Raw genomic sequence first — 27,329 nt, forward strand, 5'->3', positions numbered from 1 at the left:
TGTTTACAGCCAGAAACATGTACATTCTTCCAGGAAAATAGCAGACAAGTGACAGACACTATATAAACACCTTCTGTGTCTCCACAGAACACAAGTTTTTAAGTCTATGATAATACATTAATTCACAACTAAAACACCTCTTAATTTTTTTATTTAAAGATCATTTTCATGGAACACTTTATAAAAGAGGTTGTATAAAGGATTTCAAAAAAGACACAAATTCTAAAGCTTGAATATTTATTCCAACCCACACATACACCACTCTCCTTTTTCCTTGGGATAATAAGAAATAAAGATATTTTAGTAGGCCTTTGAAAAGAGTGTTTGTTTGAAGTAATCATTCATTCAACAAATATTTTTACTTTGTAGTCACAAAGAGTAGTAGTGATGTACCGTATTTTTCAGATCATATGACACACCTAGGTTTTAGAGGAGGAAAACAGGAAAAAAAATTTGAAGCAAAAAATGTGGTAAAATATTTAATTACATAAATAACATAATATTTCACCAATGTAAATGTAAACAGAACTCAACAGCAGCATTAACAACCCTTATTTCTCCCAAATTGGGCAGGGGTGTGTGTCTTATAATCCAATAAATATGGTACATATGCACATATGAATTGTGTGTGCACATTCATGCACATACTAAGAGTGTATAAAGGTCCCTGCACACACAGAGCTTGAGATCAGTGGGGAGGAGGGCCATAAATTAATGAATACCACAAACATAATCCCACACAACTGCAAGAAATGCTCTGATAGAGGGGTACATGGAGAAGCCAGGAGCCCATGAGAGAGGAAAATCAGAGAGATCTGGGCTGCTATATCAGATACATCACAGGCTAGCCCTGACTGGCATGGCTCAGTTGATTGTACATCATCCCGAAAAGCAAAATGTTGCTGGGTGAATTCTTGGTCAGGGCACATGCCTGAGTTGTGGGCCAAGTCCCCTGTTAGGGCATGTGCAAGAGGCAACCAATCAATGTTTCTCTCACATGTCGATGTTTATCTCCCTCTCTTCTTCCCTCCAAAAGTAAAATAAAAGTCAAATCAAGAATATTTGAAAAAAGAAGAGCTATCACAGAAGGGGTAGCTTAAACATTCAACACTTATTAACCACCAAAGGTCAACATTTGGTGTCTGGTGAGGGCTGGCTTCCAGTTCACAGACAACTGTGTCCACACAGGATATAGAGCAATCTCTGGACTCTTTATTCCTGTATAAACACATCAGCTCATCATGGGGGCTGCACCTGATGCCCTTATCTGAATCTAATCACTGCCCAAAGGCCCCACCTCCAAATCACATCACACTGAAGATTAGGCTTCCACATATGAGTTTTGGGAGGACACAAACATTCAGCCCACAGCAGGAAGTGATGGTTGGATTGCAGTCTGATGACACATGGAGCTGCCTAGGTGAAAAGTGGTGGACAGGAAGTAATAGCAAATTTCAGAACTTGAAAGAAAACCACCAGAGCTGGAGACCACAGTAAGAGATGGTATAGGGCACAAGATAAAGCCAGAGAGATAGAGGGGTCAGCCCACATGTTATGGACTAAACAGTGTCTTCCTAAAATTCACATGTTGAAATCCTAACCCCCAGGAGATCAGAATGTGACTAGAGTAGGGCCTTTAAAGAAGTGCAATAATTAAAGTTAAAATGAGGTCATATGAATGGGCCCTAAATTAATAGGACTGGTGTCCTTATAAGAAGAGAAATTTAGTGCACAGATAACATCCAGACCAAGGATGACCTTGTGAGGACACAGCAAAAAGGTGGACATCTTCAAGCCAAAGAAAGAGACCTCAGAAGAAACCAAACCTGCCAGCACCTTGATCATGGACTTTGAGCTTGCAGAACGGTAAGAATATAAATTTCTGTTGCTTAAGCAACAGAGTCTATGGCATTTGGTTATGGCAGTCCTAGCAAACTTTGGACTGTACAGAATGTGGTCTTGATCCTAAGATCCTGGAATTCATGGGTGGGGTTTACACTGGGGGAAGGAAATGTCACACATCATGTGTGGTCTTTGCTCTAGCTGCAGTGTCAAGGTGAACTGCAGGAAGGCTGAGTGGATGCAGAGTGTGGAAGGCTGAATAACAGCCCCCAAAGACATCCACAGTCTAATCCCTGGGATCTGTGTCTGTTACCTTAGACAGCAATAGTAACTGTTGATGTGACGAAGTTAAGGATCTTGAGAGAGGGAGAATCTCCTAAATTATCCATATGGGCCCTAAATCTAATCACCAGTGTTCTTTCAAGGGGGAGGCAAGGAGAGATTTCATAGTGAAGGGTATGTAACGATGGAAGCAGAGTGAAGTGGTGTGCTTTGTCAATGGAAGAAGGACCTACAAAACAAAGAACACAGGTGGCCCCACCAGATGCTAGAAGGGGGTCCAGCCCTGCCTCCACCGTGTTCTCAGCTCACTGAGAACCATTTGGATCTCTGACCTCCAAAACAGTAAAAGAATAAATCTGTGTTGCTTTATACCACTAAATTTGGGGTGATTTGTGGCAATAGGAACCTAATACATAGGAATCAGCTAGGAGGTTGCAAGCAATAGCCTTGTGCAGAGATGCTTGGATGGGAGTGGCAGAGGGTGTGGGGAGGACACTTCCAGGAGACATCCACAGGAATGGTTGCACAATTTGATTTGGTGGGAGGTAAAGGAGATGCAGCCAGAATGAAGCATCCACGTGCTCCACTTCCCAAGCACAATCAGACAAGGTAGGACAGTCTCTACCACCCTGCACTGGGAGTCAGGGAGCTGGCTGGGCACTTGAAGGTTTGAAGGCAGGAAACAAAAGCTGTTTCTCTCATTTCACTCCCTCTTGGAGTTTCTACATTTTAAAAATCTGCCTCCAAAGTATGCTATTAAAATTTTATGTGGAGAAAATCAAAACTCTTAGTTTTAAAAATGTTTCCAAATGTGGAGTATTTCCTGACTTTTATTTCTAAAGACTCAGGATTCCCTGAGCACTCACCATAAGGATATCTGAATAGAAGTTACCAAGGATCTTTTAATTCTATTCTATTCTATTCTATTCTATTCTATTCTATTCTATTCTATTCTATTCTATTCTACTCTATTCTATTCTACTCTATTCTACTCTACTCTATTCCATTCCATTCCATCCCATCCCATCCACTTACTATATGCTTCCCTCCATAAATGTTTAGCTTCTCAAGGCCACCAAAACCATAGAATAACATTATTTAGAATTACATACCCTACAGAACTTATGCCTCTCCTGTTCTCACTTTTGTGGTAATGGACCCTGAGCTCCACACCAGCACTGTCATCAGAGGGCTGCTCAATGCCCCACCTAAGGGAGAGCACATCCTGCACCTGCCTTTCCACTTCCTCACTCCTGACACGAACCCTGCTGATAAGAAGTCTTGGCCACATTTAGGAAATTCAAGCATTTAATTAAAAGTGTTGTTCATGTGACTTGTGCTACCTTCCTTTCTCATACTCATTGCCCGGCTGACTGAGAACAAAAAGAGCTGGCCTGCTCCCAGAGTCTGCATTCCTCTCTCAGGGATGGAAAGACCACACCCTTCCAGGTATAAACTTCTGCAGACATTGCTGAGAATTTGGAAGGGCCTCCAGCTTTGAGGAAGAAGCTATGTCTCAAAAATGGTGGGCTCTGCTGTGAGTCAAATGCAAAGCAACTATCCTCAGAACCAAGGATTTAGACTTGCTTATAAAGTAAGCTTTCGAACAGAAGAGTCATACCTGAATTCTCTGACACAGAGGAAAAGCACAAAAAATCTGCAAAATTACAGCAATCTGGGGCCATCTTACTCAGGTATTAATGGCCCTGAATGACAACAAGTTTCCATGACAAACCCCCAGTACCTGAGGTTCCTCAGTCACAATCTTCATCCTCAGGGGGATGGAAAGCTGTGCTTTATTCAAAAAAGATTTCAATAAAAATTGCTAAAGTACAATATGCAAACTCCTTATCACTGCTATACCAAAAACTATGTGGTACTCTTCATTTCTAATAATGCTAAAATAAAGACTGTCTTTTTGTCTTCTATACTGCCAGGGGCTGTGTTGAATGTTCAGGGTTTAGAAGGATCGATTGTGAGGCTCTCTGGGAGTCTTATCAGGGAAGCTGCTTCTGAACACACGTGATCAAACCAGCCTTTGGTTTTGCAAAGTCTGGCATCCCTACTGAGGTGACCCAGGGCCATGCTGGCAACTCAGAGGGACTGAACTCACTGACTGATGACTTCACACTGGTGTTGATTAGCAGTTGCTCTAGGTAGTTTCTGGCAACAATGATTCATTTCTTAAGCGACAGTTTTAAAATATAATTGATATTTTATCTTGGAGGATATGAACTAAAGGACTTGACTACTCATCTTTACAATATAGAGACTTAATACACAAACAGGCACACAGATGGACAGACACACGCATCCAAGTCTTAATTCTGCATTGAGAATACTGTTATCAGTACATTGTTAAATGAATCAAGAGGTTAGTGGTTACTAGGGGTTAAGGGTTTGGAGTTGGGAGAGTGGGAAAGAGGTGGCTGTGGCTACAAAACAACAACATAAGGAATCCTGCCATGGGACTGCTCTGTGTCTTCACTGTGGAAGCATTGGGGGTGCACCTGAAATGGGTGAAATCTAACTAAGGTCAGCAGTGTGTCTGTCCATTTCCCAGTGTGACACTGTGCTACGGTTATGCACAGGTTCCCATTGGAGGAAACTGGGTCAAGGATATATGGGAGCTCTCTGCATATTTTCTTATCTTTTAAAGTTTTTTTCTCCCTTTTTTCTTTTTGCCCTGATTGGTGTGGCTCAGTGAATTAGGCATCAGCCTACAGACCAAGAGATTGCTAGTTCGATTCCCAGTCAGGGCACATGCCTAGGTTGCAGGCTGGGGTCCCCATTTGGGGTGTGCAAGAGGCAACTGATTGATGCACATTGTTTCTCTCCCTCTCTTTCTCCCTCCCTTCTCCTGTCTCTAAAAATAAATAAATACAATTTTTATTTAAAAAAAAGTTTTTTAAGCTAAAAAAGGGTAAAAAAGAAAAAGATATGTAGTCTAATTGCCCCCGGTTTACAGGTGAATAAAAGAACAAGGAATAGAGTTTACTCAAGATTACATTTGTTAAGAGCTGGATCAAAAAATAAGCCTCAGGCCTCTCTCTGAATTTTCCACCATGCCATAATCCTTAACACAAATAAAAAATAAACAGTCACTACTGTTCCATCTGTACTGGGGGTTAAAATGATAAAGAGACCTTTAAGCAGCTAAAAATCTAGTTGGATCTATAGAGAATATTATTAAAGGAACAAGTAAGTACTAAATGTAAGTATTATAGGTTCTAACTTAAATATAATATAATCTCAGGAAAAAAGTATAGGCTTATGTTTGTCACACAATTCTACTGCAAATCTGAACAAATCTGATGCAAATAACCTCACTTATATAAAATAACCCATAGGAAAGGGACTTCCTATCTAGATACCAAGACCCCAGTATGTTGCCCCAATATGTGCTATGCCTAGGGTACCACTGTGGGCGGAAGGGGACCACTATGGAGATGTGTGGCTGACAGTTCCCAGACACTATGACACTTCCCTGTCCCTACCCTCTGAGTGACAAGCACAGCCACACCAAACATCCCAGGAGAGACACGGGTACTTCTCTTCACAGAAATAAGCTACACACAATAAATATACCTGAGGCAGACTTTGTTATTGCCTTCTATATTCAAATTTGTTACTACCATAATCTGTGGCTCACAGGTGACAGAGCTTTGCTATAATGCTGAGTTCCAGCTTAATATAAACTTTTCAAAAACACACTGCAAAGGCCTGGAACGCAGTGTTCTGCATGTGGACCACCTGGATTTGCACAGTGAGCTCCAGTGACAAAGAGCATCATGAGGTGCTTGCCATGATGGTGGTTTTTTAGGCTGTTTACCTGGCTCTGAACATGACAGGTTTTTAAGGTCTGACAATGAAGATTAAAACTACCATGACAGTTTTATACATTTCGGGAACTTGATATATAGCTTAAATGTTCACTGGAATATGTTTCTTTTTAGGATTCAATTTTACTTGCTCCCAATAAGATACTTGTTTTTTTCCCTCTTAACACCATGAGCTGTGATTCCATCAAGTTTGTTTTGCTGTGTTTTTGTATCAGTTTTTCCTGAAATAATATTTTTTTGCATTCACATACAATGGTAACTTTTTTTAAAAGATTTTATTTATTTATTTTCAGAGAGGGAAGTCAGGGAGATAGAGAGAGAGAAACATCAATGTGTAGTTGCTGGGGGCCATGGCCTGCAACCCAGGCATGTACCCTCATAGGGAATTGAACCTGCGACACTTTGGTTCACAGCCCACACTCAATCCACTGAGCTACGCCAGCCAGGGCTCAATGGTAACTTTTTAGGATATTACTCAAATTTATTGTGATTTTACCTTTATTTATATTCGCTTTTCAATCATGCATTGGATAGAATGTCATTTCTAATTATGGCTAACACACTGCAACTTGCTTTCTAATCACAGTTCCATTATTTTCTTTATATCTCATGCATGGTATCGAAATAAACTCACCAGAAACTTGTCTTTTCTGTTTGTCATTAGCATGCCCTAACATAGACATGTAGCTGTTTGCACATTGTTGTTTTTTTTTCTCCAGAATGGGCAGACTGTCATGGTCTTCTCACCACTTGTTATTTCTATATTTATGGGAATATCACTTAAAGTCATGTATGACACATGTGGAGGAAGAAAATACTTAATCCCTTCCTCAAAAACACCTTCCCTATCCAACTGAACTGCATCTTATGTGATGGCATGGCACCAAGGCCCACCTCTACACAGCCACTGCTGGCTCTTTCACTGGTCCCTGACTTGCTGGTGCCTCTGTGTTGCTCTGCTTTTGCCTATAGGGCTACTCACCTCATTCTCCACTTCACGTCTCCTTTCAGCTTTCAGACTCAGTGCTAACATTGCTTACTCCAACCTTCATGGACTCCCCGAAGTAGTTACCTTTCCCTTTCTGGGGTTCCCAGAACACTTGAGCTCATTATATTCAGAACTCAAAGACTGTGCTACAAATATCTGATTACATATTTGTTCCCCGAATTTCCCAGGTGGGGACCATAGGAAAGTGCCAACATAAAGGGGGTATGTGTAGAGCAGGCTAGCTTCCTGACTGTCCTCAGCCATAAACCTGCTGGATCAGGCTATTGTTTTATTTTTGGAAAACAGGCAGGTTTATTCCCTTGATGTAGGGTGAATGTATGAGCCAATTGTATGGGCTTGGACATTTGTTTTTTCAGCTTACCCTGGCAGGACCTCTCAGGACTTCTACTGAGAGTGCAAGGGCTGAGAGAGAACACCCTCATACATTAAGCATGATAGAGCCACAGGGGATGGCACTTCCTTTTCTGGTAGGTGACTTGAGAGGACAATCCTACTTCGAGAGCAATGGCTGAGAAAGGAATCCAGTGTCCTCAGTCAGTAAGGACCCCTTAAAAATACACAATATGTTAAATGCCCAATGTACTTTACACACCAAAGTTAGAATATCATTTCTTGGACTTTTAAGATCTGCACCTTGCAAATTAGAGCAGGAAACAATGTGGGGTTTTGCTGAAATGAACCCTTAGATCACAGCTGGGAATGAATGAAATTATTTGGGAATGTACATCCATGCGGTTGTACATATGGTACACACAGTAATCCCATCAATGGTAGTGTACTTTCGGCACAAAAATCAATTCTTAATATATTGATTTGAGAAAGAGAGAGGTGAGGAGAGAGAGGGGGGGAGAGAGAGAGGGAGACATCAGTTTGTTGTTCCACTTATTTATACATTCATTGGTTGATTCTTGTATGTATCCTGACAAGGGATTGAGCCCGCAACCTTGGCATATCAGACCAATGTTCTAACCAACCAAGCTACCTGGCCAGGGCCATATAAATCAGTTTTTAATAAAATATATTGCTACTCCTGTGACTTATAAACCTTACTAATTTTTGTTTCAAGTTTTCTCTTAAATGTATTAATTACATTCTTGTTTCTCTCTCAAGCAAAACAAACCTTCCTTGATTGTACAAGATCCTGGGAATGTTATTAAAATCTCTAGATCCACATTACAAGGATCTGGAGAGTTACAATATATTATTTCCTATGCTCACTTGCACAGTGCTTTAAACACAGATCACATCTCCTCCATCAACATCAGTTTCATGCCTGCTGCTCTCAGGACACCGACTGTAAGTAGAGAGATGTACTCTCTTCCTGCTAATTCCTAACTTTCAATTTGTGGTAGGCCAAGAAATCACATAACCACATTTGTTGGGACTGAGTGTTATATAAGAGTGAGTAAGGCAATCAATGTGTTTGTGTTTCTCCCTAAACTTAGAACTCCTACAAAGTAAGAAATATTCAGTGAAATCTTGGAGCCCCCAAAGCACATGGTGTTTTGCATACTGTAGTACTTAGTAAATGTTTTCTTATTTGAATTAAGCAAGTATGAATTATCTTTTTATATCTATTCCAGACCTTGAAAAGCATTTTTAACTTACTTTTTTGTTTCAAGAAAAGAGTTTGCCAGATAAGTGATCTCCCTGTGATACCACTTATGGTCTGGAAAGGCACACACAGCCAGTGGTTGAATGATGTTGGTCTGTGAACAATGAGTGGAAGTCTATGTGAGTATTTACTCCTTCTTTCTTATTATCAGGACTTTAAAACAATCTGTAAGTATTGTTTCTTGAATATGAAAAAGTTATAAGGCCTAAGATTATTTTAGCAGCTCTGTGAAAAACAGACTTAAATGAGGAGGAACTGGAGGCAAAAAGTAAGCAACGAGGATAATGAAGGAATGAAAAACACATGATGGAAAAAATACATCAGACTTGGTAACACATGAGAAATAGAGAAGAAAGGTGATAGAGGAAAATGGACAGTGTCTGGACAATGATAATGCTTGGGTTTTCATTTTCTATTCATTTAAACATTTATTTGGTATGCCTACAAAGATATTTGTATTGGGTACTGCTTCCACCATTATTGTAGAAAATGAGAATCAATGAGTGTTTTTTTGGAGGGGGAAGGGAAGACTATGATGATGGTCTTGAACTCATTGGGGAATAAGATAAGTATCACCAATTGTGCCTGGGTAAACAGAAGACTAAAGCAAGAAGAAGTCAGATGGAAGCTATCAATATGATGAGGCAGGGAAATGGGGTAGGAGGATCAGAAAGAAAGGATTCAGAGTCATTTATTAAGTTATCTTCAAATGGCTATCTAACCTCTGACCATGGCTGCTTCATAATTAAATTGAAATAATGACTGGCAAGGAGATGGTAAGAAATACAAGAGGTATGTGTGTAAAGTGGCTCTAAGGACAGAAGATACAATGAATATTTTGCTATCACAAATCCAAGGGTTAAAAAAAAAGGACAAAAGCATTCACTTCCTGTTACATATTTACTTTAAAAATAAAGTCTTCTCGACTTCCGGCAAGATGGAGGCATAGGTGGACACACCGTACCTCCACACACAACCAAGATTAGAACAACACCAATTTAGAGCCAGAATAACACCCAGAACTTACAGAGAATTTATCTGAATGGAAGTCGGACAGCCAAGAAGTTGAAGTAGACCCATTCATCCAGACCCATAGGAGGGGCAGAGCCAGGCTGGCGCAGGTCGGCAGCAGCATGCGGTGATGGGGGAGAACTCAGCGCGCAAGATCACAGCGGTGGACCCTCAGTACGCAAGCAGCGGCTGGCGGACCCAGTGAAGCAGCGATTGTGGACCAGGGCAGAGCGCACAACCCAGGATCCCAGAGAAGGGACTGTGATCCCAGGAGAACGGAACTACTACCATTGTTCCCTCCTGCCCCCACACCTGTCCCCACATACAATGTCACAATCTAGCGACTGGGGTGCCCAGCCCAGGTAAACACCTAAGACTCCACCCCTCACCGTAACTAGAGTGACCAGACAGGGAAAAAAAAAAAAAAGGAGAGACAGAGAGAGACATGTATCCAACAGAAAAACAGATCAGTCCCCCAGGACTCATCCTTTTGAGCGACTAAGAAATAGCCAATCTATCAGATGCACAGTTCAAAACACTGGTTATCAGGAAGCTCACAGAATTGGTTGATTTGGGGCGCAAATTAGATGAAAAAATGCAGGTTACCATAAAAGAGATGAAGGAAGATGCATGGAGAGCCAATAGTGATGGGAAGGAAACTGGGTCTCAAAACAATAGAGCGGACCAGAAGGAAGCAAAAAACAACCAAGCAGGAAAACATGAAGAAATAAGAATTCAAAAAAGCTAGGAGAAGCTTAGGAGCCTCCAGGACATCTTTAAAGGTTCCAACATCCGAATTATGGGGGTACCAGAAGGAGAAGAGGAAGAGCAACAAGTGGAAAAGTTATTTGAACAAATAATAAAGAACTTCCCCAATCTTGCAAAGGGAATAGACTTCAGAGAAATCCAGGAAGCACAGAGAGCCTCAAAGAAGTTGGATCAAGAAGAAACACACCAAGGCCCATCATAATTACATTAGCCAAGGTAAAAATGAAGGAGAGAATCCTAGAAGCAGCAAGAGACAAGGGGACAGTAACCCACAAAGGAGTTCCCATCAGACTGTCAGCTGATTTCTCAAAAGAGACCTTACAGGCAAGAAGGGGCTGGAAAGAAATATTCCAAGTCATGAAAGACAAGGACCTATATCCCAGAATGCTCTATCCAGCAAAGCTATCATTTAGAATGGAAGGGCAGATAAAGTGCTTCTCAGATAAGGTCAAGTTAAAGGAGTTCATCACCACCAAGCCCTTATTTTATGAAATGTTAAAGGGACTTATCTAAGAAAAGAAGATAAAGAAAAAACATGTATAGTAAAAGGACAGCAAACTCACAATTATAAACAACCACACCTAAAGCAAAACCAAAAGAAACTAAGCAAACAACTAGAATAGGAACAGAACCACAGAAATGGAGATCACATGGAGGGTTAGCAACAGGGGAGTGGGAGGAAGAGAGAGGGGGAAAAGGTACAGAGAATAAGTAGCATAGAATGTAGGTTGAAAATAGATAGGGGCAGGGTAAGAATAGTATGGGAAATGTAGAAGCTAAAGAACTCATAAGTATGACACATGGACATGAACTAAAGGGGGGGTATGGGTGGGGGGGTGTACAGGGTGGAGGGGAGTGAAGGGGGGAAATGGGACAACTGTAATAGCATAATCAATAAAATATATTAAAAAAATAAAGTCTTCTCTCTTAAGTGATATGCTTCAAGTCCTATATCTTTCTGTATTCCTACTCATCAGTGCCTTCCTGTCAACTTTGACAACTTTTTTAAAAGGATACACCAAAACTACTTAGCAAAGCAAAGACTAAATAAGGGGTCCCGTCTGAACAGAGCTCTCATTTCCGACTCACTAGGCACTACACTGCAGGAGAATGTAATTAGAGAAACTTGCCTAACTTGGATGCTGATATCATAGCCTGAAAAACTAATTTTAAAACAAGGCTTTTTAAAAGACAGCAACTTAAAAATGGGATTTCTTTAAATATCTACAATTCCATTTCTCTTTGTAGTAATCTAAAAGCATGAATATAATTTATTACTTGATCATACCCACTAAACTTAAGTTTAAAATGCCACTCCCTTTGTTGAGAACAACAGAAAGAAAAAGAAGATGTTGGGTGAGTGGTGGGGGTGGGGGTGTGCTGATAGGAGCAAATATGTGCTTAGACTGGCTTGGCAACTTAGCAGATTATTAACCACTGCCAGGTTTCTACATTTCTAAAATGAAAACTATAATATGAATCATATGCTATCCTTGCATTTGTCATTTCATATTATTTGTTTGACTATTTCTCCCACTAAACTGAATGCCCTATGAGGGCCACATTCTTCTTGTTCAATAGTATTCTCTGTGTCTAGCTAAGTGCAGGGCAGGCACTAAATGAGTTTGGAGACTCCCAGATGGGAGTGGTAGCAGAGGAAATTTATTTAATTCTTAATCTGCTTTCTTAATTGTGTCTCTTGATGGTCATATATCTTTAATTTTGATAAAGCATAATTTATCATTTTTTTTCTTGTATAACTGGTGCTGTCTGGTTCTTGTCTAAAATTCTTTGCCTGCCTAAGGCTACAAAGATTTTTCTCCTCTATGCACTTCAAAAAGCTTTATAAAAGCTTTAGCTTTTACATTTATATCTATGATTCATTTTGAATTAATTTTTGTGTAACGGTTGCAGGGTAGGTGGCAGAGATTTTTTGTTTTCTTTCCATGTGGATAATGTTTCTAGGACTTAGTTGAAAAAACGTCAATGAATTTCTTCTGTGCCTTTCGCGAACCATTTATTTTCTTTTCAAAAAGATTTTTATTATTTTTATTTATTTTTAGAGAAAGGGGAAGGGAGGGAGAAAGAGAGGAAAAGGAACTTTGATCTGGCCCACAGCAGAGACCTTTCAGTTCATGGGATGATGCCCAATCCACTAAGCCACGTCAGTCAGGGCCTTTCTTGAGCCATTTCTGTGCAGATTTATTTGGGAGCTCTCTATTTTGTTGCATGAATCTATCTGAGCCCTAAAATTAAGTAGAGTAGGTCCTCCAATTTTGTTCTTATTTTTCATGAGTTTTCTATTATAGTTATAGTTTTGCATTCCCATGGACATCTACCAAAGTCCTGCTGAGATTTTTATTGAGATGGTATTGAATCTATAAATCAAATTGTGGAGAACTGACATCTTAACCATATTGAATTTGCTATTTAAACATGGTTTATCAATTCATTTATTTAGTTCTTCCTTAATTACTCTCATCAACATCATAGATTTCACACATCTCTTTTGCGTATTTTCATTAATTTTATCCCTGAGTATTTAGTTTTTGATACTACTGTTAATATTTTTTAAATTTCATTTTCCAAATGTAGTGCATACAATTGTTTCTGTAAACTGACCTTGTATACTGCGACCTTGCTAAGTTCACTGATCATTTCTACTGATTTTATTGATTCCTTGGGGGTTTCTCTATAAATGATCATATCACCTCCAAATTGAGATAGTTTGACTTTTTCCTCCTAATCTTTATGCCTTTCATATATTTTTCTTGCCTTATTACACTGGCCAAACTTTCAGCACAATGTTGAATAAAAGAACAAACATACCTCTCAAACACCCACTAAGCACTTATAACAAGAAATGCAAATAGCAGCCCCTGGTCCACTTCTGTAAAGCCTGCCTGAAGTTCTTTCAAGCCTCCAAGTGGCTCCTCTCTTATTGCCACTCATCTGTTCCCCACTCTAAAACATTAGAGTGTTCAGTACATCTTCCCCCCTTTTCTGAGATAATTTTTATTGCATCTAATATTTGATGAAATGAGACTATTTTTATTTCATATACTCTCCACATATTTATTATTATAAGTTCTAAGATCCTTATTCTAATGTTTCCACTATTTTTCTAATATTTTGTTAAACTAGTTTCGTGTTGCAAGTATGTGAACCTGCTAATTGAAAACATTTTCAAGCTTACATTTTCAAAAAAAAGTTTGTTAAACTAAACTTTGGACCCTAACTCAAGTTAATAGATATTAGTGAGGTGGCATCTTCAGTAACCACTTGTGTCTGACTTGTTAAGCAAGTGCAAGCTGTGTGGAAGTATTTATGACAACCCTCAAAAATTACATTTCACATTGTTTTAATTGATAATTTACTTCAAGATAAAGCTCCAAATCCCATTGTTGCTTAGGTACCAATTCCAGTTATTTTTTTAAATCTGTTGTTCCAAATGTTCACTAAAATGTTTGACAAATATCTATGTTGTTTGGAATATAATTACCTCATATATATCTTTTTTTTTTTTTTTTCATGGAAACTGCCTCATTCTTTCCTGGAGCTTATTTTCCACATCTATAAAATTGGAGATAAAAATATCTACTTTTCAAGATTACCAGAAGGATCAAATGAAGGCAGCATTGAGGGCCCTCTATAAATTATACCATTAAATGTTGGGTAATACTGAACACACACTGGACAGTAGCCAATAAAGAGTCCTGACATGAGGTATTCAGTGTTCCAAATGCTGTCGTTGACAGAAAGTGTGTCAGTCCTGGTATCCCAGTGAATCTATATGCTACTCTCATTTAGAGTATTCTGATATTTTCCATCTTTTCTCTTTTAGAATGTGGGAAACATTGTTAAATACACTTTCCTGGACATAAATGCTTGTGATTCCATGCTTTCTGACACTAATTAATTCTGTTCTGATTACTTCTCACAGTTCCTGTCCCCCAACTAGACCCATTGTGGGCCCTGATTTACCAAGAAAATGTATTTTCCATCAGTTTTTAAACTTCACACATGAGAATAGTATTCACAGGTATACAAGTGAAATTTTAAGTGAAATACTCCCCTTTCTAAGATACTTGATACTGGAGAAATTTTCAGCTTATAAGGAAAGTATTTCAAAGCCTATATGACCTACTAATAACATTTTAAGCTTTCCATGCATGTGACAATGTATTTCTTTAATAATGCAGTTTTCATTATTTATTGCAAGTATAAACCACTTATCCATGAATTTCCCATTTAGAAAAATAATTATAAGCCAGTATTTCCCAAAATGTATCCCAAGGGAAAGATGCCCTAGGAAAGGAAAAGCCTCCATAGTCCAATAAACAGCAAATGGTACAATCTATATTCACCTCCTCATAAATGCAACAGACTCTTGGTGTCTAGGATCACTGACTTCTTTATAGACATATGGGTGTTGCATGGCTTTTCCAATTGTTCTATATTAGAAGGTTTTCTAACTTAAAAAAAATCTGTCTCTCTGTTCTTAGCTGGAATTTCTCCATGTTGTTCAGCCACCCAGCCCTTATCTCACCCTTCTGGATGTCTCCCCAGTAGCAGAAGAAAGTAGGTACAAGAGTTTAGAACAACTTTGTGCTAGGCATCCCCATCTACCCAAAGAACAAAGAAGGACTTCTTCACCTAACAAAAGTACAGCAGGTCCTTGCACCAAAGCAGAGAAGAAAGAGAAAAGCAAACCCATACCTCCATCTCAGCCACATGCCAGGTAGGGGTGGAAGGTGACGTCACTGTGCTGCCATGGCAGCTTTTGGCGACACAGATCAACATGTGTAGTCAGCCCATCCCCACCCCTCAGGATGGCCTCCAGGTTTTCTCCAATAGAAGAGGTACAGATCTGAGCAGCCTGAAGAACCTGAGAGGCAGAAATTCTCTATTCTCTTTGCACAAGTAGGCAAGTGAGTTGCTGCTTCCTGGGCTGAAAGGGGCCTTGCACGATGGCACCCCACGGAGTTCAGACAAATGAAGTCAGAGTCACTCCAGGAAGCAGCTCTCTGAGCTGCCTTGCTAGCCTGGACCAAGGAGGGGGTTGTAATAGTCAAAATTACTGTGAAATTTTGGATCCTTGAACAAAATTTCATAACATCTTCCTTTCTGAAAACACAAAGGAAATAAATTGCCATCAAGGTCTAGTTTCAGGGGGTCTCTGGACCATATTCATCACAATCAGCTATGACAGAGCAATGTTATCCCAATTGTATTTGATAACACTAAAGCATAGAGACCTCAAGTAACCTGATAAAGCCACACAACTAACAAGTGGAGAAGCCAGCATTTGAACCCAGAGCTTGTTACATAATTTCTTGATCCACGCAAAGGTAACAGTGGGCTAGGGAGTGGTCAGTGGGATCAGCTGCTTTGACTCAAGCCTGTTTTCTCCATCTCACTAATGAGCCACAATGAAGGTTATTAATAAACTGAAATTATCCTGTCTTCGGATTTTTTCACATGGCATTTCAAGACACATAGACTTTTTAAAAATTGGATTGAATTTAGAATGTCAGTGCACTTTTGGCATTATGAAGTCTGACTAGCCATGCCCAATTAGTCTGAGACCAGGGAGATTTTATTTTTGCTTATCCATCCATCATGACAAGAATGTGAGGAGAGCACGTGTGTCACAGTGCAGCATGGGAATGAGGCACTCTGAGCCAGCCCTCACGGAGCAATGTGCAGGTAAGGCCCTTGCAGTTCTTGCAGTCAAGGTCTCCTGGTGTTCTGCAGGATGAATGAAACCCTCCTATGTGTTACTGCCAAGTTCTTACTGTGAAATTTTGGATCCTTGAACAAAATTTCACAGTATGAAATTGACATACTGTGAATGACAATCTCTCCTTTCAGACTTTAGAGTCGAGTCTGTTTGCCCTATGTACAAACTAACACTAGAATTATCAAAACACTTCAATGAAGTGTTAGAATTTGACCACTCTGATTCCACTTGACAAATCTCAGTGTTATTTATATTATATTCCCTCCCATTCAATAAATGAGAGCAACTTTTTGCCAAATTCAGTGATCTAAACTCATCCTTGACTAGCCATTCAGGAATTACCTCCTGGCCAAACCATATCATCATCTTCATATAGGTTGTTTGGCTACATTATTTTAGGGAATATATCACAATTACATCCCAAACTGTAGGAGCCAAGCTAGGTCTCTCAGTAGAGCTAATCATAGGGATAAAGAGAAAGGGGGCTCTTTCTAGACAACTTGGCAGGAATTCTTCAGGCTGTGGGCTCCCTGAAAGGGCCCCACCCACCGGACCTCAGCCACAGGTGAGCTGCCTCTACCTGAGGTACTTTATGAAGGAAGAACTTTCCCAAAACAGAATTTGATTAGCAATGAGTGGTAAATCATTTGAGAAAACTGTGATTTTTCTTCCTGCAGATATAAGGGAGTGAAGTGCAAATTTTTCCAGACCCAGGGAACTAACCCAGTGAAGATGGTGATAACTTGGACTGGCGGACCGGGGCTCTAATCCTTCCCCACCTGCCTTGCCACCAGCCCAGCTGGACACAGCATTTCACCTTCATTGTCTCAAATGAGGGTATTGGATTGCTAGATAATCTGTTTCTCGTCCAACTTCCTCAGTGAATGACAACTTTGTCTGGTATCTTATGCACATGCCTTTTGCTGCAGCCAACACAGACTATCTGCAAGACACGTACGTGTTAGCAAATTGGAATTCAGTGTTTGTGGTACAGCCTTGCCAAAGGCTTCTTACAGTCATCTGATACTCAAGAGATAGTCTGATAGTCATGTTAACCATCCCTAAAGAGCTGGCACACAGGAAGGAGATTCCATTCCATTAATATTTGTTGAGCACTGAAAGTGGGAACTTCAACATTTACTATCTCACTTAAAAGCCTTTCTTCCCAGTTTTTCACCAGAGGAGATCTTGATAGCATGCCTAGCTCTCTTTCATGTCCAGGTTTTTCCTAAACATATTATCCCAGCAAATTCTCTATCCCTGCAGTCTCTAGTCCTGGACTCTGAACTAATTCACAGCATCATAGACCTGGGCCTTATTATCTCAGCCTCCTACTGCTTGGCCTTTGCTGTGTAACAACATATTATAGAATCCTTCCTCTCTTTAATACTGTTTAATCTGCTACTCACAATTTCTTACATAAAGGCCCAGAAAGTTAGTTTTTCTTTCCTGTGAGAGTAGGAGGTGGGATCTTACCATTGAAGATAAATGCTTAAGCTTTTTTTGGTCAGAAACTGAAAACCATACAATACGAAGTTTCTCTTGTCTCATTGAAAGCCTACGTTAGTGTCCATTGTAGCAATCCAGCAACACATCTCAGATACTTACTAGCATTTATTCCTGCATTTCCTTAGCAATCTTTTAATCCTCCTGGAAATAAATGGGCATATAAATCCTAAATAAATATAGGGAGAGTCCAGTGAATCCAGTGGAATGATTGAAAGCACAGGCTGTGGACATGGCCCATGCTGCCACTTGGGCCACATTGACTCAGATGTGCCATTTCACTTCTAAGTCAGCTTCCTCATTTGGAAAATGGGGCCATGTTGATTCCCAAGTCATACTGTCTCATGAGACCCTCCTTCAAACCATTCAGTTCAGTTCCTGGCTCACAAGTAGTAAGCAAATATCCATTTGCCATAATGTTATTTTAGAACCCAAATTGCCCTGCATTTTACTTCCACTTTTAAAAATTTCATTGGTTTATTCTGTTTTCTCCGATTCACTGACCCATGACTTCATCACTATCCCTCACCCCCTCCTGTCCCCATGTTTCTTAGATCCCACCTGGCTAAACTGCATTCCTACTGAATCCAGCCATCTGCTTTGTCTACAGGAGACAATGCAGCCTAAGGCACAAGGGTGCTCTGTCACTCAACACCTGCATATCTTTAAGAAAACTGCTCACCACTTCTGTAAAATGAGGATGATGATAGTAATGCCGGATGACTCATGGGTATATAATCAAGTTTAAAAGAGATGATACACTTAGACCTGAACTGACCATAGTAAGCTCTCAATAACTGTTTACTGGGATTCTCTGTATTGTTATTATTTAATGCATGGGTTGATGGGATGAAGTTGGGAAAATTATATACCTGGAACCACAAATACCAGATGGGTCCTTGGGAGAGCCTGGCAACTCTGTTTATCTCCCTAGTATGTCTTTTCTCCACTCTCTCTCACACTATGTCACACCATCAGCTCTACTTCAAATCTCCTTCACCCTCAGCTGACGACCTTCTCTCCTGCTGTGTGGGGGAAACAGAAGCCATAGGACCATTACCACTTCATCTGACCATCATCTGATATATAACTACCCATACCTGTACTCACTGTCTCCACCTTCTCTGTAATTCAATGGGCAAAGGGCTCTTACTTCCTTCAAAAGTTGACCCATCCTTGGGGTCCACATTCCCTCCCCTATGGCTTTTCCAAAGAGTGTCACCCTGAAATTACTCCTCTTTTCTCTGCATCTTTGTTCCTCCCTAAGTGATCCCCCCAATGACCCTCAACTCCTGGTATGCATGCCCTAAGTGCGGGTGGAATCCAGGACTCACTTCTAACCAATAGCAAAGATGATAAGTTTTATTGCTCCTGTGATTATAGTGCATTATATGAGACTCCAGCTCACTTAGCAGACAGGAGATAAGATCTTCCTTGCTGGCTTGATGAAGTAAGAGGCCGAGTCAAGGAAGCCCACTTGACAAAGTACTGTCAGTGAAAAGAGGGACTCTAGGAGCTGAAGGTGAACACCAGCAAGAATCTGGGATGCTCAGACCTATAGATGAGAGGGAGTGAATTCTGCTGACAACCTGGGTGAGCTCAGAAGGCAGCTCCTCTTTCCCAGTGCAGCCTCAGGATGAGAACACAGCCCACCCAACACCTGGACTGCAGCCTGTGTGACTTAGCACAGACCCAGGGACATCGAGCTCAGACTCCTAACTGGTAGATATCTGTTGTAAGTGACATCTGTTGTAAGTTAAAAAGTTTATGATACTTAGTTACACTGCAATAGAAAACAAATATGCTTGTTCTTTACTAGATAGTCCCATCATACACTAGAGTCTACTGTATCCTGTCACAAATAAAGAATAAATCAAGACCACATGCCCTCCAGATGCTCTGCTTCTCTCTGCTCTCCTTTCCAGAAAAACTTGTAAAAGAGTTTTCCATGTGTCTCACTGTGTCCTCAACTCCATTCGCTGCTTAGCCAATGCTAGCCACATCACTGACTCACATTCTTTTGCCAAGGACACCAACAAGTTCCACATTATCAAATCTGAATGCATATGCCTCGATCCTTATCTTATTCAATATCCCAGCCAGTATTCAGCACCACTTAGCATGCCCCATTCAGAACTATTTCTTCTCTTAGCTAACTGGTCTTCACATTCCCCAGTTTTCTGTCATTCATGGTTGCTGCCTTCTCCTCCTACATTCAAACCTGCTGTCCAAGCAGCACTAAGCCACAGGGTCTGGGCCTGGTTCTCCTGTCATGGTCACTTCCTCTCTAGCCCCAGCTTTAATGACCTCAACGTGCTGGTGGCTCCCAAACGTTTCTCTCCAGCCCTGACCTTTCCCCTCTGCTCCACATCCTATAGCTATAGGAATTGCAGCTTCCACTTGGGTGTTTAACTGTCATCTCAGATGTAACATGTCCAAAATATGACTCTGTTCCCTCCCCCAAATCTGTTGTTTTCCCAGTTTTCCCAGCTGCAACAAATGGCACATCTAACCAACATTCACATGGGGGCCTCATCATGGATTCTCTTTCCTCCTCCCCCACCCTTACATCAGCAAGTTCTTGCAGGTCAATTGTCACAATAGATTCTGACTCCGTTTACTCCCCTCTAATTCCCTCCTGTTAACATAGAGAACACTGCCCTTACCTCTCTCTTGAACTACAGCACCTAGCTGGCCTCCTGCTTCTCCCTGCTGTCCACTGTACTCCATACTGCATGGCGTTTTAGGAACACAAGCAATCTTGTATGCCTTCACTGTTTAAAACTTTCCAAAATCTTTGCAATCTACTTTCAAAAGGCCAGCCAGGTTCTATGTTGCTGGCCCTGACCTGCCTCCTTGGTATATTTCCAACCTATCAAGTCCCAGTCACACTCACCTTTTCCTCCTTCTCACATCAATAGTTTTGCAACTGTAGCCCTGGCTGGCGTAGCTCAGTGGATTGAGCACGGGCTGCGAACCAAAGTGTCGCAGGTTCGATTCCCAGTCAGGGTACTTGCCTGGGTTGCAGGCCATGACCAGCAACCACACATTGATGTTTCTCTCTCTGTTTCTCTCTTTCTCCCTCCATTCCCTCTCTAAAAATAAATGAATAAAATCTTTAAAAAAAGCAAACATTAAAAAAAATACTTTTGCAATTTTTATTCTTTCTTTCCGGAAACATCTTCCTTTCAAGCTGCATAGCTTGGATCTCAAATCAAACATGTCCCCTTCAGGGAGGTCTCCCCCATAATAGCATTCTCTTCCTCCTAGACTCTGACACCAACATTACCATTTCCCTCTCATCATGTATCACAATCTCAGGCACCCATGCTTATTTATCTGTTGATTTGATTGTTGCTATGACTACTCTCACCAGATGTAAGTATATGGAAGGTGCATACTTCTGTGTTTCAGAATAGTGCCTGGCACCTCATAGGTTCTCAATAAATATTTGAATAAATGAATGCATATATATATGTATGTATGTATGATGTGGACATTGTTATATGCATTTATAATGAAATGTCCTGTTACATTTCATTAGAAAAATCTCTTCAGATTCAATGTCAAAATGGCTGAAAAGCAGTAAAACTTATATATAAATTATACCTCAAACTACTCAATATATACATTTCTGAAAAGTGAGCAAACTAAACATTATAAAATAAAACCCATTTTGAAAGAATATAAAAAATTTGTTAGGAGATATGAAAAATCTTTTTTGATAATGTTAAATTATCATACCGTAGTTACTCTATATTTATATATTTGATTTCTCCCCCTACATTGGGTTTGCTTGGGTCACAGAGCATAAATTATAATTAATTTTTAATCACAAATTGTTCAAGCACTGTTCAAACCACAAAGAATATTTTCAGTATTTCTGGACAAAAATGCTAAAGATTCATTTCTTCTATTCCTCAATGTCACTGATGCCATATGACTTAGTTCCAACCCAGCTATGTCCTACAGCCATCCAATGCAGGCAGGCTTTCTAACAGGCCATGGTAATGAGTGTGGTCATGGTCTGGAGTTCAACAAGTAACTGTCAAAACTATCTCCCCAAATGACTACTTGCTGAAAACTTCTCATTCCCAAAGCAGATATTTCCAGGGTGGTCTAGGAAAGAAATCTGTGACTATACCTACTCTGAAGCTCTTCTAAATGTTAATATTTAAAGTTTCTTTGGAACTACAATTTCATGCTTTAAGGAGGCAACTTTTATGCAAGCTCCAGGGGGAAAAATTTAAGTGGCTATTAAACTCAATTGTTTAAGTATTTTTCCTTGCTAATATACCCAAATCTTCTGAAAACTCCAGTAAGTGGTTTATGCAGTTGACTTTAAGATCCACTGATGAGAAAAAGCACTCTCTCCCTTTTTACCACTTGCTGCCCTCAAAACTTCTTAGCAACACACACGGTGCAGAACCTCGGCCTGGTTCGTCTTGTCCAATCGCATGCCTGCAAGCCCAGCCAGTCAGTTGTGTAATAATAAACCCCTTATCTCCTGAAGATACAGAAACCGAACGAGGTCGGTGCTTCAGTGCACAGGGACTTCGCTGGAATCCTCAGCACACACTCACGTTCATTTTCAATGCCAAATCCACCCCACCCTACCCCCAATTTTCTCAATTTCCTCCTTTTTACTCATTTGCAATTTTGAGGAGAGAAAAAAGCCAAAATGCTAAACAATATCAAGTTTAAACAGGGGAGGGCAGGAGGCACTGCCAACGCTGCCAGTAAAATTCATGTAGAAACCACCGGCTTGGCTGTGCCTGCAATGGGCACCCCGGTTCCCTCCCAGTGCCTGCGATGGAAACTCCGAAACACTTGTCCTGGGATGGAGAGGGGCTGAGATGGACAGGACAAACTGCCTGATGGTAGCAATGAGCCAGACTAGTCCTCAAATCCAGGACAGGGGATATTCCTGCTTCCTGGATAATGTCTCACCCCTCCTGCCTTGCCTGTCCCTAACGGGTGCAAACCCGCGCCTACCTCATCCCAACTCCAAGTTCCCGACCTCACCGACCTCACCGGGACAAGTGGCCTTTTCCTGCACTCGCACGAGACCCGGCCTTTGAAGAAGAGGCAGCGGCCGTCCGTAAAGGGGCCGGGACCAGCAGGGCTAACAGGACCCGCGCTGTCGACGCGCCTGACACACCCCTCCCCGCCTGACACACCTCTCCCCGGCCCCTCCCCAGGCGGTTCCCTCCCGAGCCCTCGGGCCCCTCCCTGGCCCTCTTCTCCCAGGCCGGTGCCATCCCCTGTCTGCTGGTCCCTCGCCCGCCCCGCACTCACCTTCACCGCTCCCCGGGCCGGGCCCCTGGGGACCGCGCGGCCAGGGCCGAGGGGCAGGAAGCGCTCCTCGCCGTCCTCGTCCTCCTCGTCGCCATCCACCACCTCGATGACCCCCTCCTCGTCGTCCTCCTCGTAGTCGTCATCGTCCTCCTCCGCGCCCTCCCGGGGCTTCTCCGGCACCCGCCCGAGACCCCGCCGCCTACGGCTCGCGCCCTCCTCCTCTTCGTCCTCCTCGCCCAGCAGCAGCAGCACCGACGACGCGATGGCCCCGGAGGCCCGAGGGAGACCGGTCCCCGCACTCCGTGGCGGCGGCGGGGGCAGTGGCGGCCTCCCGATCTCGGGCGCCGAGCCCAGGGGTTGCAGCGCGGAACCCCCACGGCGGCCGCCCAGGCTGGAGCGCTTGGCCAGGCGGCGCGCCTGCATGCCTGCAGCTGAGCTGTCCCCTCCCCTTCGCTCCCTCCCCCTGTGGCGGCTCCTCCTGCTGTTGCCGGGAAGCACGCCGGCCCCGGCTGCAGGGCTAAGGCGGGGCTATGGCGGGATGGGGGTGGGTGTGCTCGAGCAGTGCGCGAACACCTCCAACGCCGCCGCAGCCCAGGAGCCGCCGGCCGAGCTGCGCCCCGTGCGGCCGGCTGCCGGGCCCGCGCCTCTCCGGCCTACAGCTGCCGCCCCGGCGCGAGCTGTCGGCGCCGCTGCTACAGCTCCCGCTCGCCGCCCTCCCCGCAGCCCCGGGCCCCCGAGTCGGCAAAACCTGGACTGGACTACTCCCCGACCCGTGTTTTCCAGATCCACGGCTTACGAGAGGCCGGGCCAACGCCGGCCGCCTCCCCCAGCCCGAGCCGGCGACTCCCTGTGGACGGAGGACCGAGCACTTCGCTGCTGCTTGGGTTGTCAGTCAAAGTAAGACTCTGAAGGAAGAAATTTGCCCCCGCCAAGTTAAATTTGAATTGTTTCTGCGTGATGGCAGCTCCTGAGCGTCTGTGCTATCAGGGAAGGTGCCCCTATCGGAAATTTGGGGTCAATCCCTAGAATCACTAGACTCATCTGGATTCTTGAAACACGTTCATGGCGTTGCCTGCCCACCTGTCGGTCTCTGAGTGCACCCTTCTAGGCCCTGCCTGTCAAGCAATCTGGGCCCTTGTGAAGTCTTTACTTGCAGCTTTTATTTCTGAATTCCTACCTGGAGTGCTTGGTTACAGCTGCTACACGCCAAAATTTCTGTTCGCTGTCAGGGCCTTTGGAGAAAGAAACAGGATGGCCTGTTCCAGACTGCTTGAATTTGTTATTTAAAGAAAAAAAGTATGAAATGAGATCAAGCTTGGAAACCAATAACCCGTTCGCTGTATAACTAATGACTCATTTTCCGAGGATTTTTAGGTGTGACACAGAAAAGCCACTGGCTACTGTATGAGGTTAGGTTATTTGGTAAGCCATGCCCTTTACACTCACATCACATGCCAAATTCCACCTCTGTAGGTGAGGCCTGAGGGGACACCTAACTCACTCAGTACTCTGGCAGGCACCTCCAGGAAGATGGCCTCACCCTCAGCTGCCTTTCCAATAATTACTGTTGGAGATCTAACAACACTGCCCTCTGAAATGCTTGAAGGAGCTCATTAAATGCTCACTTATGGTGTCTTCCAACTGTTGAATGGGGGCAATGACAAAAATTATAAAATGAACTTCTTGTTCTCCTTCAATCAGATGGGCTTACTGATACACCTATTTCAGGTAATGACATTCTCACTGTAACCATTCAGGCCCAAAATAGCAGGATCATTTTTAACTGCCTTCCGTCTGGTATCCCCAGAGGCAGTTGTCCACTGGTAGGATCCACTATTCTCTCTGAAATGCCTCTGGCTTCCAATCCTTCCCTTCCATTCCCAAACCTCCTACACTGTTCATGGCTACCACGTGAAAGTTTCCAACCAGCTTTCTCCACACCTTTCTTCAACCACACACCCTCCTCTTCTCCTTCACATACCAGCACCAGATTCATCTTCTCCAGACCCTTCAGATCATGGTATTTTCCTGTTGAACTCTTCACTTGTAAATATTCCATTTAAGACTTCAGATAGAAGGTTAAGCATTTGAAGAGATGGGTGTGTAACAGTAAGGACCAGCCAGGAACTGAACTAATCAAATCCATGAGTGCTTACAAAGAATGGAGGAGGGCCACTAAGTGTTTTTGTCTCAACTGCAAGTAATTTGCCTTGGTCAGTTTGGGAGATGATTTTAGGGACAGGCAGCAGGGTCCTTCTCTGACCAGAAGAATAAAAGATCAGGGCCAGGGCTTGACTGACAGGTGCAGTGGTGAAGGATAAGGAAGGTGTGAGGCAAGTGGGGAAGTACCTGGATCCCAATCCTGGCTCTGAAACTTACCAGCTGTATGTACTTACTCCTCTCCTCCTCTCTCAGTGCCTCAGGTTCCTCATCTGTTAAATAGGGATAATAGCAGTCCCTATATAATAGTAAACTTGTTTTGTAGGATAATAAGTTATCCTACAGATATGTGTAGTATGTGTAATCAGCTTAGAAGAGGAGCTGGTACAAGAAGGTCTGTATTAAGGCTCATTAGAGACAATGTGTTGATATTAATACACAAACAAAGCAGCTTGGGATGTTGTCAAAGAACAACAAGTTGACTCTCTTTTAAGTAAACTCAGAACAGTCAATAACTAGCAAAAATGTGCTTTTAGAGCCAGACTCCATTTTATCAAGGGGCTGTGGTCAGGCCAAGGATAAAGCTTTTTGTGTCTGAAATTGACATTGATAAAAGCAAATAAGCATGTTCCTGAAAACTGACAGTACAAACAAGATTAAGTGAGTCATGGTTGGTATTTGTGGTTTAGTGGGAAAAGTTCTAATATACACCACTGTTCTTTCTTTCAAAATTGCTGTAAATGCTTTGAAGTCAGTTGTTCTCTTTCTCAGGCCACCTTGGCAGAGCCCATGCATATCCCCATTTCCTGGCCCCACTAGGCCTGAGAGTCTGCCCTCTGAGAAGGAGAGAGGCTGGCCTTGTTATTGGGACCATTAAGTGGAGGCAAATGTCACAGAAGAGGCTGGCTGAGATGGGCTGTGAGGGATGAGAAGGATCTAGATGGGCAGGGACATACAGGCCATTTAAGACCAATCTCATGATATTACAGGACATCAGTGAGAAGTAAAATCAAATAATCTAATTTGCCAGGAATCAAGAAATATCTAATGACAGAGGCTCATGACACACTGCACTCATGATGTGGGCTTTGAAGTCAAATAATGCCTCATGACGTTAAGCAAGTGCAGAGGAGTCATTGCTGTTTCCTTCCCTCGATGCTCCCTAAACATCACACGTTATTACTTCTAAAACCAGGCATACTTGCCATTAGGACAAGGCACACTCTCCGTCATCTGGTGGTCCAATTTAAGAAATCATTGTTGAAAAAGTAAAGCAGAGGAAGAGCTAGAGAGAGCTGTGGGTTTAATATAAAAAAACACTATATTTAAGACCTATTTAATATACTTGATTTATTATTATTATTTATTTATTATAATTATATTTTACTTACAACTACCTACAATTATACATATGATGCATTTATTTTCTATGATATTTATTAATATTTTTGCATTATATTTAATATCAATAAATATATTAGAACAAACATAAGAACAGTAGGGATTGTAATGTGAAATCTGAATGTACACTTGTAGCAGCGGCCATGGCAATGGACATTCATCTCCCTTCCTTGGTGGGTGGGGTCTGTTTTCCCCTTTGTCCTGCATGATTTGATTGAATGGTCTGTGAGGTGCTGAGCAGGGCTGAGAATGGGCTTTGGAGTTAAGTTCCATTCCACAACCACAGAGCAACTGGCTGCCTTGGCCTGGTTTCTCCAGATCTTAAATGACTCTGAACTTTGAGTGCTGAGCTCCAAACATTGTTTTCACATGTACTGAGAAATAGTACCAAAAGAAAAAAATCAGGCTCAATATGATCTTTTGTTCAAATTTTAAAAACTCAAATTCAGGAAAATAGTAACACATCCCCCAAGTCATGAGATGTAACTGTGACCAGTGCAGGGATACAACATCCTCCCACCCAACAGCAACAGCTCTTTGATGTCCTTGAGACCCTTAAGTGGCTGGATTCTTGGAGAGTAGTATGTCCTTTTTAAAATTATTTTCAAACTGAATGTAAAATTTTGCCCTTTAAATAGGTTATAAAGGTTATGATAAGGTTAGTTTTTCCACACCTCTGGAAAACTTAAAAATCACTTCAGATGATGACTGTCATCCAACTGTATGAAAAATAGATTAAGACATCTCTCAACAGCTGTCAGGCTGAACGCCTGCCTAAGTCAAGCATGAACGCCCCTCCCCCCATATAAATATTTCTTCCCCAAGCAATTAATTTCAACTCTCTTTAACAAC

General features: G+C 42.1%; 1 protein-coding gene across 2 annotated transcripts in view; it reads right to left on the reverse strand.

The window, feature by feature from the left end:
- Positions 1-23,376, reverse strand: part of ZNF704 (zinc finger protein 704) — a 158,005-nt gene extending 134,629 nt beyond the window's left edge. For both annotated transcript variants that reach the window (XR_004904329.1, XM_028518353.2), the window contains exon 1: positions 22,917-23,376. Coding sequence is in view for 1 of the 2 variants with exons in the window: in XM_028518353.2 (XP_028374154.1) it covers positions 22,917-23,339 (423 nt within the window). In the remaining variant the exon portion in view is untranslated. The remainder of the gene's footprint in view (positions 1-22,916) is intronic.
- Between the last annotated feature and the right edge of the window lie 3,953 nt (positions 23,377-27,329).

The sequence above is a fragment of the Phyllostomus discolor genome, chromosome 7, assembly GCF_004126475.2.
Source record: "Phyllostomus discolor isolate MPI-MPIP mPhyDis1 chromosome 7, mPhyDis1.pri.v3, whole genome shotgun sequence".
Classification (NCBI taxonomy): Eukaryota; Metazoa; Chordata; class Mammalia; order Chiroptera; family Phyllostomidae; genus Phyllostomus; species Phyllostomus discolor.